The 14090-nt window shown below is 39.3% G+C and overlaps 1 protein-coding gene across 1 annotated transcript in view; it reads right to left on the reverse strand.

Moving 5' to 3' along the window:
• Nucleotides 1–11318, reverse strand: part of LOC139738257 (DNA damage-binding protein 1-like) — a 32457-nt gene extending 21139 nt beyond the window's left edge. The window contains exons 1-10 of the mRNA XM_071648909.1: nucleotides 11118–11318; nucleotides 8344–8492; nucleotides 7765–7881; nucleotides 7129–7274; nucleotides 6582–6657; nucleotides 4747–4959; nucleotides 3555–3713; nucleotides 2494–2577; nucleotides 1215–1331; nucleotides 454–556 (exon numbers count right to left, since the gene is read on the reverse strand). Coding sequence (XP_071505010.1) covers nucleotides 454–556; nucleotides 1215–1331; nucleotides 2494–2577; nucleotides 3555–3713; nucleotides 4747–4959; nucleotides 6582–6657; nucleotides 7129–7274; nucleotides 7765–7881; nucleotides 8344–8492; nucleotides 11118–11181 — 1228 coding nt within the window. The 5' untranslated portion in view covers nucleotides 11182–11318. The remainder of the gene's footprint in view (nucleotides 1–453; nucleotides 557–1214; nucleotides 1332–2493; nucleotides 2578–3554; nucleotides 3714–4746; nucleotides 4960–6581; nucleotides 6658–7128; nucleotides 7275–7764; nucleotides 7882–8343; nucleotides 8493–11117) is intronic.
• Nucleotides 11319–14090: the final 2772 nt, after the last annotated feature.

Consider the following 14090-nt stretch of genomic DNA (forward strand, 5'->3'; position numbering starts at 1 on the left):
TTTTCAGACAGACGATCAAAATGTGAAAACTAGCACCACATTTGGTCCCTGCCCAAGGGGTCTACCTCTGGATCTGCCATGAAAGATTCTCTGATTCCAGGGTTGTGGACCCCCTGGGCCCCCCCCCCCCCCCAAAAAAAAGGCATCCCCATTCTATATAATATAGAGTTTATACATTATATATATTCTATCACCCGAGCATGTATATGGACGGAACAAGCAAAGGCACTAACACAAAAAGTTAAAGGTGCATAGATTGTTTTTTTCTGTTTCTTTTTGTGATACACCTCAATACTGAATTTGAATAAAATCTGTCAAAAAATGTGGCCACTACTGGCACACACATCAATATGACACGGAAACAGCGTAACACTGCTGAATCTAAAGTATCTTCCAGTAAATATCATGTGTGGTTGCTCTTAATATGAAATAACAAATCATAGCTATAATCACCTTTAATACCAGGCAGGTCAATACTGGCATGTTCGTGTATTCCAATGCCATTTCGGATGATGCGAAGTGAGCCCTCCTTGTATGCCCCTGAGCAGGTAACAAGCTATAAAGCAGAAGAAAAGCATCACCACATGTACGAGATGTATAAAATTACCCACAGTACTGGTAGCTTAAAGTAAAGAACATCGCATCTTGGTAAGACAGCATAGGAACAATACTGGTGTTGAAACTCGTCATACTTGTTAAACACAAACAATTTCTCTCCTTTAGTTTTTCTCTAATTTTGAAATAAAGCAAAGCTGGCAGACTAAGATGGTGTAGCCATCATACTAATTTGCAATTTCTACTTCAATACTAGCATTGTCAGTCATGAGAAGTTATGAGAACAAAATAGCCAGCAAATTCACTTCACTAGATCTGTATGAAATCCAAAATGCATTTAATTCTGCCACTATGGTAAATGCAAGGATATTCGCAGTACAGTGGTCACCGCTTTATAATCGGGAGGGGTCAGGAGACAAGTTTTTCTCCTGATTAGGCCGTGCTCCCACTTTGAGAAATGGTGGCTGGTATTGGCCCGTGCAAACCACACAACACGAAGCCCAGTATGTGGGCATTACACTAAGCCATGTATAGTAATGAATTATTATTACAGATTGATATTCATAGTGCATGTGTTTATTATCTTTCATGAATTTCGAATTGATTTCCATGACTTTTCCACCAATCAAAACCCAAGCTCATCTGTCCACTGCCATTACCTGGCCTTGCCCTTGCCGGTCGAGGTCAACCACCGCCATGTCAACGATCGGACCCAGGTTCGTAATTGTCTCCATGACTGCAACGAATGAGCCATTCTCATCTGGTTCTGTGTTCAGCTGTTAAAACCAGGAAGATACATATGTACAGTTGTACAGTATATATCGTACGAAACAAAGTGATTTTATTTTCACAAACTTTGCAAGTTTGACTGATACATTGTAAAAAGAAAAATAAATCACAAACAAAATGAACGCATGAATGCAATGTATATGTCCCCAGGTTGAAAAATCAATAGGTTTTCTTCTTAAAAAGCAATCTTGCTTTACCAATTTCTAGTTCAAATGCTGTGATTCTAAAGCGCAAATTTAACAACTCGCAAAAGTGCATAGTGAATCCTTGTTTGTGGAATGAAAGACATAGACAATCTGTTGCAATAGCTGATAAAAGCAAAAAAGGTAATCAGAGAAACTTCATTTCGTAACTCTTTATGTGCCATGTTCGCACACCCGACTTAGTTGACGGCACGCCAACTTCGCATATTCTCCCCAAATGCACAAACCCACCCAAACCAATCAATAAATCGCCAAATGCCTGGTACAGTAAAAGCATTTCTCACAATTCCATTTCTGTCAAATGTAGCTTGCATTTTGTGGTGATTGACTATCAAGGTTTGTTCCAAACTGGATTTGCGAATAAATTCTATTAAGTTTCAGTCACTGTTTTGTATGCAAAAGTCATGCCTTTACAGTAATGTAGCTATCACATAGTCATTTGAAAGAAAAGCAATCACAGTTTTGCCATATAATAATTATATCAAATCAAAGCTTGGCATTTTTTCGACAACTTTACTCTTTACATGTCCAGGGTGACAAAAATCTATACAAGTTACATAGATTTTATAGATTTAAAAAACGTTTTCCCAAAGCATGACTATGTTGACACTTCAGAATAATGTTGCACACAGGAGGTGTACACCATGGCACATGAAGAGTTAAGTGCACATGGATGCTACTGCCTAATAATATATTATACGCTGTACATAAAGGCACTTTCAATGATGAACATATATTTGGAGAGTACTAGCCCTAAATAAGCCTCTCCTTCAAAGATTATGGTGTCACCAATGTTCATACAGTAGTCATACAAAATGGCATTACACACAGGATTTTATTCATTTGAGGCTATCTCCAGAATGAAGAATAGGAAGTGAGGCAAGATGGAAGAACTGTAGCACCAAAATATAGCATCACATGTCAGTTATCACAAAGGCATACTTACCCTGACTAGCTGAGAGTCCCCGAGTCTGGAACCAATAAATACAACGCCATTGTCCAGATATGTCAAACACTCAGCAATTGAGGTCTACAGAAGAGAAGAAAGAAAAGAAGTCACATTACCATTGTATGTACTCAAGAACAAAACTGGGACACTACATACAGTAGGCCCTACTCTCAAATACTCAAAACTTCAATAGTGTTATTAAAGAATATTTTTCTTCCTGGGTACCAGCTTATGAAAGGAATCTAATTTTCAGTGTTGCAAAAGGAGCACACAAACTTCATGTTTCACTTCCTCAAATAAGACCTTTGAATGCCCGAGGAAAGTACAACTCGTAACCATCAAAAGAAGTATTATGCAGTTTGCTTGTACAGAGCTCATGATGAAAGGCATAAATGTGTCTGCCTTGATGGCAGGCTCAACTAGACTGACAAGCCCTAGATACCAAGGATCTTTATGAGTTGGTACTAGAGTGCTCACTCTCCGTGCACCCTGTATAAACTGCTCTTTGATTGTGCAGAGAGCACTGATCTCTATAGGAGGGATCTGGATATCTCATTGGTCCATTCACACTGCACAAACAAGTCATCGCGCCGCCATCTTACGACGCACACTCTATGGGTATCTGCATGCATTTTCGAACAGACTGTCAAGAAGATTGAGTGATGTCATGGGCGCTGTACACAAATGTATGGCCAACATGTGTTGTAAGATGGCGGCGCGGTGGCTTTACAGCAATCAGTCTAAGAGATATCCAGATAACACCTCCAGAGATCAGTGGTAAAGAGACATGAGGCACTAAGTTTACCCCTTGTGCTAGCATACTAACAGGCAAGCAACCAAGGAGCAGCTAAATCAAAGAGTGCAAACAAGCATAAAAGTTGAAAAGTTCAAGTACACCCTGTAAAAATGTTACCCGCGTAGGCAGAGCATACATGCCATGCAGAGCGAAGTCTGCCCTTACTAAGTACGGCACATGTATATCTCCTTGTGATCACAGACATTATCATACAGTTCACCCTCTATTGGTAGGGAGAAAAATATCTGTTTTTCATACTGACCTCTCCTAATGGTTCGACCTTGAGGTCCTTCACATTGGCTCCTCCATCCATGCTCTCCTCCTTATCCAGGTGGAGGAGAAAGAGACGGCCGAAGAGATCGCTGAGGAGATACCGGCAGCCGTTGGCATCCACACGGCAGTAGCACACCAGAGTGCCTTGCTGCAGAGGAACGAGTGCAATTTGTGTACAAACATGTGGTTTAACGAGTTGTAAACCTTTCTCAGCAATTAAATGTGTTGAACCAGAGACAACACTTCTGGGCATTTACACAACACAAAAGACTTGTACATTATATGATATGATCTCCTTCAATACTGACAAAAATATAACATCATACAAATGTATTCACTGGGATATGCTCTTCGGTGTGAAGGTTGACGCACTACCGACTGAGCCATATCACCGCCCTTGCTTCTAAAGTAGCTGGATTACAGGTGCACACCACAATGAGTACATTTGTATGATGTAATATTTTTGTAAGTATTGACAAAGTCGCTGAGCAATGTTGTGTGTAAGCATTTCAGTTCCCTATAGTAAGAGGATAGGAAATTAAATGGAGGTCCCGTGTGTGTGTTAGCCATGACACACGCACATAGATCCCACTTCATTCATTCATCACAATGAGCAGAGTGCCACCCTGGTGAAGTGGTCACACTACCACCCACACAAGAAAATGGGCAAATGATGCCGACCCCTCATGGTTCGCCCCAGGTGACTAGCATTTGTCGGCAAACGGTATCAACCACGCATACTGTGCTATACGCTTGAATGAATGAACCGGGATATGCTAACAGCTAACACACTGTTTCCAACCCACACATCCAGAAGCATGCCATGTACCCATCATGTTAATCTGCTTATTATTGAGCATAAATCCACATAATTTACTGCCCAGAAGTGCTCTTTTCTTCCTCCTGTTACGTCACAAGTATAAATTCTGGATACAGATATTCTGCACCATCATAATGCTAACAGCCAGTTTTAGATCTGTGTCGTGTATGCTAAAGGACAATACCACTAGGCTAAAAATGGTGTTCTGAACATGTGCGAGGTAGCTCTTTCCATTGTCAAACCTGGGAGGCTGCGTCGTCTTAGTGTTCACATTGCAAATCTAAAACTTGCTGATGTTGATGATTGAGAACCATGCATTGAAAACATGACGAACACGAAGTCGTGTCGCTGGTTACACTACCTTAATGGCAGGCGGGGCAATGGCCACGTAGTTGTCTCCTTTGTGGTACGTAATGGATTCCTGACCGATGATGAGGGCGCCACCGTAGGGCTGCGGTACGGCGATCACCATTGCAGCCTCCGTCTCCACGTTATCCTGTTTCCACGGCCCCTTGTTGAACTCCTTCTCTCTCAGATTGACCTCATACGTCTTCACGTGCCTCCCTTGTGGATCCTGGCATTGGCAAGGACAAGTAGCAAGCACAGATCAAAGCTCACAGGTCAAAGTTCACGGTTCAGACATCATTACTCAAATCAATTAAGAATCCTCATAATTTGTGCTGCTGTACCGACAAGCTTCAACCTTTCAGCAACTGAAGATTCTGTACATAACGGTCTACGATTCCCTAGAAGGTACGATGATATTACTCTTATTTCCACAAATAACTAAATGATTTTTAATAGCTCACTGCATGTTTATTTCTGTCCATTATAGGTAATGTTCATATGAAAGCCTTTTAAGACTTTACCAAGAGATTGGTGTGGCACAGAATTCTGACATATTTTTGTTGACCTTTGACCTCTTTCAGTGGATGGCTTAGGACGGTTGTTTCCTAAAGTTTGAAGATGGTACAACAACGAGAATTCACAGTCCTTCTACAATTTTGTACAATGGAAAAGCACATGGTGACACCTCAAACTCTTTTACACAGCTTTGGAATAACTGCAAACATCAAGGGTTGTTTCATAAAGCTGTTCTTAAAAGTTATGAATCACTTACGAGCGACTGGTGATCAGTTCTTGTGCTGAATTATTAAAATTCTGATAAGTATAGCACATCACAACTGATCACCAGTTGCTCAAGAGTCATTCGTAACTTTAAGAACTGCTTTATGACACACCCCCCAAGTGGTATACATCCTGTCTAAAAGTCTGGAACTCATAATCACAATCCAGTCGCTTCAACTGGGTCAAAACTGATCACAGTGCATGTTTTTCATAATGAAACAAATAAGAAATATGCTCTGTATTTCTCCATGTTTTAATGCATGCATTGTATTTTGGTACCCTAAAGCCTAAATTTTCATGGTGAAGGTGTTACACATGTTGACTGGTTTACAAAAATTTGTATATCAATGCATATATTATAATGGACAGTGTGTTTAGCTAAATATAGCTATATAGATAGATCTAGATAGATAGATAGATAGATAGATAGGTAGATTGATAGATAGTTAGAAAGATGGAAAGATAGACAGATAGAAAGATATATAGATAGAAAGATAAATATTTGTAGACAGATAGATAGAAAGATAGATTGATACGTAGATAGATAGATAGCTAGAAAGATAGATAGATAGAAAGATAAATAGATAGATATATAGAAAGATAGATAAAAATATAGATAGATAGCTAGATAGATAGACAGATAGACAGATAGATAGAGAGAGAGAGAGAATAGACAGATAGATAGATATATAGATAGATAGACAGATAGATAGATAGACAGATAGAAAGATAAATAGATAGATAGATAGAAAGATAAATAAAAAGATAGATAGATAGATAGAGAGAATAGACAGATAGATAGATAGATAGATAGATAGATAGATAGATAGATAGATAGATAGATAGATAGATACACAGACAGGAAGTCACTAGTATAGTGTACACTGTACGTGAGTTGAGTAACAATGAGAACGATGAAAATGTTGGGGTTGGCTCATAGTAATATGGGATCATAACATATGACACTGTTAGAAATGCATAGCTGATGACAGAATTATGAGAGGAAGAAATCAAGCTCAATGTTTGAGTCATTTTGGATTGTAGCCAGAGCAAAGGAAATTTGCTCACCTGGTGTAGGAACACAATCGTTGGCTGCTGGCATCCATACAAAAACTGCACATCAATAACATTCAGCTCCTCCAATCTGTTGGGATCGAGATCAAACATCAGACAGAGCAGAAATGTCAACTCCCTGTAAGATGTGACCAAGTGAACTTCATAAAAGCAATTACCAAAAAGCAAGTTACAATTACAGGAAATCACGGAATAACCTGATGTTGAATGCCACAAAAAAAAACACTTTTCTAAAGGTGGTTAATTTATATTCAAGTGCTCACAATATCAGAGTGAGGACCTATCATTAAAGAAAACAAATTAGGTTGCCGATTTATTCATGCATTACAAACTCATGAAACTCCAAGAACCTGATGTTAAATGTCATAAGGATTCATTATAGATGGTCAATCTATCCAAGGGTTGTCAATTTGATATCATCGTAAGAACCTGATGTTTAATACACACACACACACACACACACACACACACACAAACACAAAATCAGTTCAGGTTGCTAGAATATCCATGGGTTGCTAATTCATAAAATTAAAGTAAGGACCTGATGTTAAATGCCTTCAGCTCTTTGTTGTCCCTGTCCAGTGGTATGACTTTGAAGAGACCGTCGTAGAGGCGTAATCCAATCATCCGGCACTCAGGATCAATGATTGCTATAGGTCCCGTCTCTGAGGGCCGTCCAATACGGTCCTAGATATTATTTTGTTTAGGAGAAAGAGTCAAAATGATATCATAAACTTGTTTGAAATGTGAAAAGAAAATAACATAAAAGACTCATACAGGATGTACAGGCAAACTACCACTTTTATTCACAAGAGGATCACAATCTCATATCCTTTTATAATACTACCATATCTATATAACAAACTTCCTGTTGTTCATACAAGTGCTGTATCGTAGGTATGAATTTGACTCACGCACAAGTTGTTGTTAATGTTAGTCCACAAACTGTTTCAACTTGAATCCGTTCCTTACGGGAATGTGTTTCTGCTGGACCAGTTTTGCACAGGTGGACTACAAACCCGTCCATTCTTTGCTGGCCAGCAAATCTCATTTGGAGGTATTGAAGGCCCTCAGGGAATTGCTGCAGGAACAGGTTAATTGCTAATTATGGCAGACTTGGCAATCAAATCGAATCAATTCAAAGATATGATCAGGGCTTTGTATTAATTCCCCTTACCTGGACATTGCCGTGAGCTCTTGTGATGATTTCTTCAGACCCGTCTTCATTGACATACTCCAGAATGCATGCATTGTACTTTGCAGTGAGAATGAAAAGCATATCCTTGTTTTGACCCTAAAAGGAATAAAGAAGAAATAAGAGCAGACATTCACAGTCAGAAAGACGAAAGCAATCCTGATAAAATCTAGTTTCATGCTTTTGAAAATGGGAAAAAACACACAGTATAGCTGGACAATAATAATCTTCATTGCAACTGATTAACAAATTGGCCTACATCGACGTAAATAAGCACTGAATTGATCAGTGTTTATAGTAGTAGCCATGATAAAAAATCATGGACGTACTTACTTGAGCAATTTGTCAATCAGTTGCAATGAAACCATCTCTCGATGGAAGAATTTCATGAATTTGAATAATAATCTTTGGACATGACAGATCAACGTGGAGCTCAGGTTTCTAGTTTGGTAATTGGATAACATCTGTACGAATAAGTTTTAAAACAAGTTACAACAGTAATAGCATTTGCAGTAATTTGGTGAAAAGCTGTTTGTACACCTGGTATCAAGCAATACTCACAGGAGGTGTGTAAAGTTTCATGACCTCAATCCGCCCGTACATTCCCACCTCCTTGATGGGTCGAAGTCCCTCCGGAGTGACGACATAGATCTCCAGCCGCGTGTTTTTGGCGATGATGAGATTCAAATCGTCGGGGGAGGTAAAATGGCCTGCAGAACATGGAAAAAGCCACATGAAAATTCTTGGTTAAAAGTATTAGATATTCCATCTTTTTTTTTTCTTTCAAAACTTCAGTAGATCTACATCCAGCAATCATTCCTGAAATATTTATCCAGTGTTATAGATGGTATGGTATTTGAAGGTTATTAATACTGGTTGTATGTTACAATGTATGTAACACATGCACTTCTAATCTCTCTGCTTTTTCCTCTACCATGAACCACAAACACAATACACGGTTATTAGTATTGTCATGAAAATGTCACCAAAAGGACTTACTAAAACAGACAGTGGGAGTGGGTGATTTCAAGTTTGGTACCAGTGCTACGTCGACACTAGCACCAGCAATAAAACTGCACTTGAATCACTTTGTGTTAGCAGGTACAGGTCGACCTAAAAATTTTCACAAATATCCAATAGCTAGACCACTCTAGTGTAGTTTAGTGTTGGGACTGGTGTTGAACGTCGTGTGTTGAAACATAGACTATGTTTGATTAAAGCTCAGTTTCCTTGTCAAAAAGCGCAGACAAAATTTCTTCTCCCTTTCATCATGGAGAGTGGACATGTGTGTCAGTGTGTGTAACCATAAAATCATTGTGCACACATGTGACAATTTACAATGTTAAATGTGGGATAGATGAGAAGTGAAGGTCATGGCTCTGGGATCCCAATTAGCATCTTGCCAGTCAGCAGAGCCAAACCCACAGGGCCTCATGAGCTCCTGAGCATGGTCGGGATGCAGATGGTCATGTCACTCATGAGAATTGAAGGAGGGATTCTTATGAGCAGGAGACCCCCCCCCCCCCCCCCCCCCCCCCAATCGGCTGCTCATCATCATGATCATAAGGACTAAAAGGAGGTTTCCAGGACTGACTTGATTTACCTTAAGTTTAACGCTTATTTACATTAGGAAAAATACCAGATAGAATCGGCATTATCGTGAAATAGTCCACCATTCCGTTCACCGCCATTCATTTTGCCATAGTCGGCCGGTGTACATGCAGTGACTTCGTTTAACCTCTCGCTCTCCATTAAATTTAGCTGTCCATTAACTGCGACCAGCAGCCCCAACGTACAACGTACAGTGTTGGGGCTGCGCCGTTTTGGCCTCGATATTTTAATGTTGTACCAAACGGGTGCCGTTCCGGCGCTGTATTTCCTTAATTTTTCAACAAAAACTACTGGGAATACTTACATGGGTGGACTAAACCTAAATGATTCACATCGGCGACTGTTTGATGCATTTCATTGCTTATGATGCAGAAAATGCTGTCTTATAAGGCAAATATCTTCAGCTCACCGATGCTCACTAAAACTCACAATCACTTGCACATGCGCACACAATGCATTCAGTGCAGTGCATTGACAGCTGTATTACTCACTACATGATGCATATTCACCGTGCGATGATGCATTATTCATATCCTTTTGCGTCCGTAACGTTGACGTCATTGTTTACGCATGCGTAGATGCGTACTGATGGATATACACGTTCAAAATAGCAGCAAAGCTCTCCACTAGGGCAGACCGCCTACTCCTAAAAAATGTGGAAAATTATTCAGTTTCCAGATAAATTGGTGAGAAGGACCAAGGCAATGGGGTAGTGTATATTTCATTTTATATTGTCACTGTGTTTATGATGGACATTTAGCCATGGTTTATTTGTGAAGTTGCCGTATATGTGGCAATAGGGAGTTGTTCGTGATTCTCACTTGAACGAAACTGCGGGGTAGCCGCCAGGACCCCGCCGCAGAGCGGCGGGTCTCCGGGGCTAGCTGTCCATGGACTTTGCACATAACAAATTATAGTGAAGACGCACACACAGAACAAGAGGGGACCGATCGCGATATCACGATTTGGCCATAGAATCTAACGATTAATTCAGTGTGCAGTTGTCACATCATTAAAATCAAATGTGCATCTATTTGTTTAATGAATGCATTGGATAATATGCATGCATTAATTTACTAAGTAAATTTAATCAAGCTGATAGCAATTAACAGTTAACTATCCCAGCCCAGGCAATCATCATGGTGGTAATCTGTAAGTGTAGACTCAGTAGTGTAAATTTCGAATACTGTTCAATAGGCCCGAGGTAACTGCGACAGCCGCCACACGCAGTGTGGCGGCTGCGCCGTGCTCCCATAAAAGATCTTCATGTTGAACAAACGGGTGCCTTTGCGGCGCTATATTTCCTTAATTTTTCAACAGAAACTACTAGGAATACTTACATGGGTCGATGAAACCTAAATGACTATCATCGGCGACTGTTTGATGCATTTCATTGCTTGTGATGCACAAAATGATGTCTTATAAGCAGCTCACCGATGTTCACAGAATTCACAATCACTTGCACAAGCGCACAGAATACTTAGGAACTAACATTAGCGAAACTGCGGGGAAGCCGCCAGGACCGCGCCTGGCGGCGCGGTCTCCGGGGCTAGGCCCGAGGCAGATGTGTTGGAGGGACTTAAAGTCAAAGACAAGTTAACTTAGGTAGATAAGTGAGTGATTTAACCAGTTAGAGCCTAGAGGCTAGATTGTACAAGTATGTCAAATGATGAGACTGAGTCTAACTCAATAACTGTTAGTGATCAAATCAAGCGCACACTTACCCGTTTCACAGCGATTTACTGCTGTCGGCTTGTGAGCTGTAACAACATAGTTGTAGGCCATCATGAACAGATTGTAACTGCACTCTAAGCAGAGCCAAGGAAATATAAATTAGTGAGACAAGTCAAAAAACAAAGATTCACTTCACTGGCAGCAAACCGTTGTGTTGACAGTGGACATTCGCAAGCCACGGGAGCTCGGTCATTTAGTAAGCCAAAATAAAGGGCATGATTATCCACCAAACTCGCGGGAGGCTCGCGCACATTACAAAACGATCGGGCGATTTGGCACCTTATCGAGCTTCGTACCCGTACAACATGCGGCGCGCGCCCCGTGGTGGCTTTGCCCGCGCGTGCTAGCTCGCTGGTTTATGGAAATCGCATGGGTATCATCTCTACGTAGAGCAGAAGGAGAGCTGCAGTGCTCGAGAAAGGTCGCGCAAGGTTATGCTAGCAGGGGGTCCCATCACACGAACACGTCAATTAATCGCTAGATGGCGCTCTTTATGAACTCATGACTCGCAGCATCACACTGTTGCAAGAGAGAGGGAAGACTAATATTACTAGTATCATTCTCCCTGCAAGAACTTGCAGCTCATAAAACCGCCACCGCAAAACTCCAAAAATCCAGGGAGGTAGAAGAGACTTCCACCTAATGACGATTGGATGCCAGTCGATGTAGTAAATCTGAACTCTGCAATGCTATTCTACGGCTGACAATGTCAGATAAATAGTGCCATTTCCATAATCCAATCTAAGAAACACAATGGAGAATCGTGTGTATTTTTTTTTCTTATTCATGCATGATTTCATTCCTGCTGTATTTCACTATGAAAAATCTAATTCTGTGGCATCACTTTAGAGACTATAGTAGCTAAATAATGTGGTGGTGTATTTCGTTCATTCATCAATGTTTTTTCCCCGTTTCCAGGAGAAACATATGATTTTTTTACAGAAATTTTACGCTACAAATTATATCACAATAAGTGAAGAGTTTGTTCGCAAAAACCGATAAGTCCATTTTTTTTTAGATTTTGAAGTACGGTCTCTGTCAAGGGAAAGCACAAAATAATACCTTTTGAATGAAATATTGGTCATTACATGATCATAAACGTACATTTTTTAAGTTATGGTCAAAAGAAGCAAAAATTTTTTTATTATTCTCTCTATTTTTCTTGACCTTTAATCGAAAATATCTCCATTTGACAAATATGAACTTATCGGTTTTTGCGAATAAACTCTTCAAGTACTTAAAGAACTAATTATATATCTTTGCAGAATATTGAAAGTATACGAAAATGTTGGAAATGGGGAGGAGTGCTTGTAAGCTGAAAAAGAACCCGGAAGATCTTTTTTTTTTTTTTCTTGTTAGCTGATGAAACTCGAGAGTGGAACTAGAAAAATCTAAAGTGGTCCCCCCCCCCCCCTCCGCTTTTCAAAACGTGATGGTGGCAAAATCGCCCATACACGCTCTGGACAAAACGTTAATACCTGTATAAACACTAAGTCGCTGTCATGCAATGATAGAGAAGGAAGAGAAAGAGAGGGAGAGATTGAGAGAAACTATAATTATATAGGCCTATTACTAGCGTTGTGTGAAGATACAAAGGACTAGAAGACGAGAATCAGTGGATGGTTGAAGTCGCTCAGCAATAATTCCTTAATTCTAAGAGAAAATAAAGTTGCATATTCCGATTCTTTAGCATGCACATTTTTACAATTTCATGATGTTAATATGTAAAGCCTTAATTTTAGTTGTGGGAATCGGATTTTTTTTTTTTTTTTTTTTTGGTTAAAAAAAAAGTTCCTTGCTGTTTCAGGCATTGTTTGACATTTGCAGATAAAACGAAAACCCAGTTTTAGTGCATCAAAATAGTTCTAAAATATGAGTTAGGGATAGAAACAACCAGTGGAAAAAAAATAAAAAGATGGGTTCAGTGAGAAAAATGTTTATAATAATCATTATGGTAGGAAGTTTTGTGATACAACTGACTTACAAATAATTGAGTATATGAATATAAGAACGACCCAAGTCCATGGAAGATCATTTCGAGTAAACTAAAAAAAAAACTTCATATCTTTTTTATTTGTCCAATAATATTCTATTTAACTGTGATGGGAAGGCAACATTGTGTACAAATTAGAACATATATCATTATGACAATCAACATTTACATTAATTGTGGAGAGGCCATTTTGTGTGGTGGACTTGGGTCGTTCTTTGATTCATATGGACTTGGGTCGTTCTTTGATTCATATACATGATATTCTGCTATAGAGATGGAGAAGGATGAGAGAGGGGGCTATTATATGAATGTAAGAATGACCCAAGTCCTTCATTCTTACATTAATATAAGATTTAACTCATTCATTTCAGGCACTTCCGGGGGTAATTAGGATTTATCATTTACACACAAGATGAGTCCATGCATAAGCTTACAATTTCCCATGTCAAACTAAATTTGGCAAAAATTGGACTTGGGTCGTTCTTATATTCATATACTCAATTATCAATCAAATAACTCGAACATCTTTTTTTTTTTCTAAATCACTGCTCCCAAACGTAAACAGTACCTTTAATTATACGAGGACCTCTTTTTTTTTTTTCTGGAGACGTAACTTACCGCCTGTCGAGTTAAGTTGGATGAGTGTTTCCCCGCAAAAATATAATACCATAACTACTGCTGAAGATAACAGTAAGATGGTGGGAATAATATATTAATAACACCAAAAACGTGTTGCGAGATATCGGATGTCAAACACTGTATAGATAATTCTATAAAAGGAATAGATAGATAAATAAATGAATGAATAAATGAATGAATTATTAAATAAATAGATTATGAAATAATAATTATTATATGAAGAGTTTGTTCGCAAAAACCGATACGTCCATATTTGCCAAATGGAGATATTTGCGATTAAAGGTCAAGAAAAATAGAGAGAATAATAAGAAAATTTCTGCTTCTTTTGACC

The sequence above is a fragment of the Diadema antillarum genome, unplaced genomic scaffold (genome assembly GCF_040938485.1).
Source record: "Diadema antillarum isolate AM-2024a unplaced genomic scaffold, OU_Dant_1.0 seq00000732_RagTag, whole genome shotgun sequence".
Lineage (NCBI taxonomy): Eukaryota > Metazoa > Echinodermata > Echinoidea > Diadematoida > Diadematidae > Diadema > Diadema antillarum.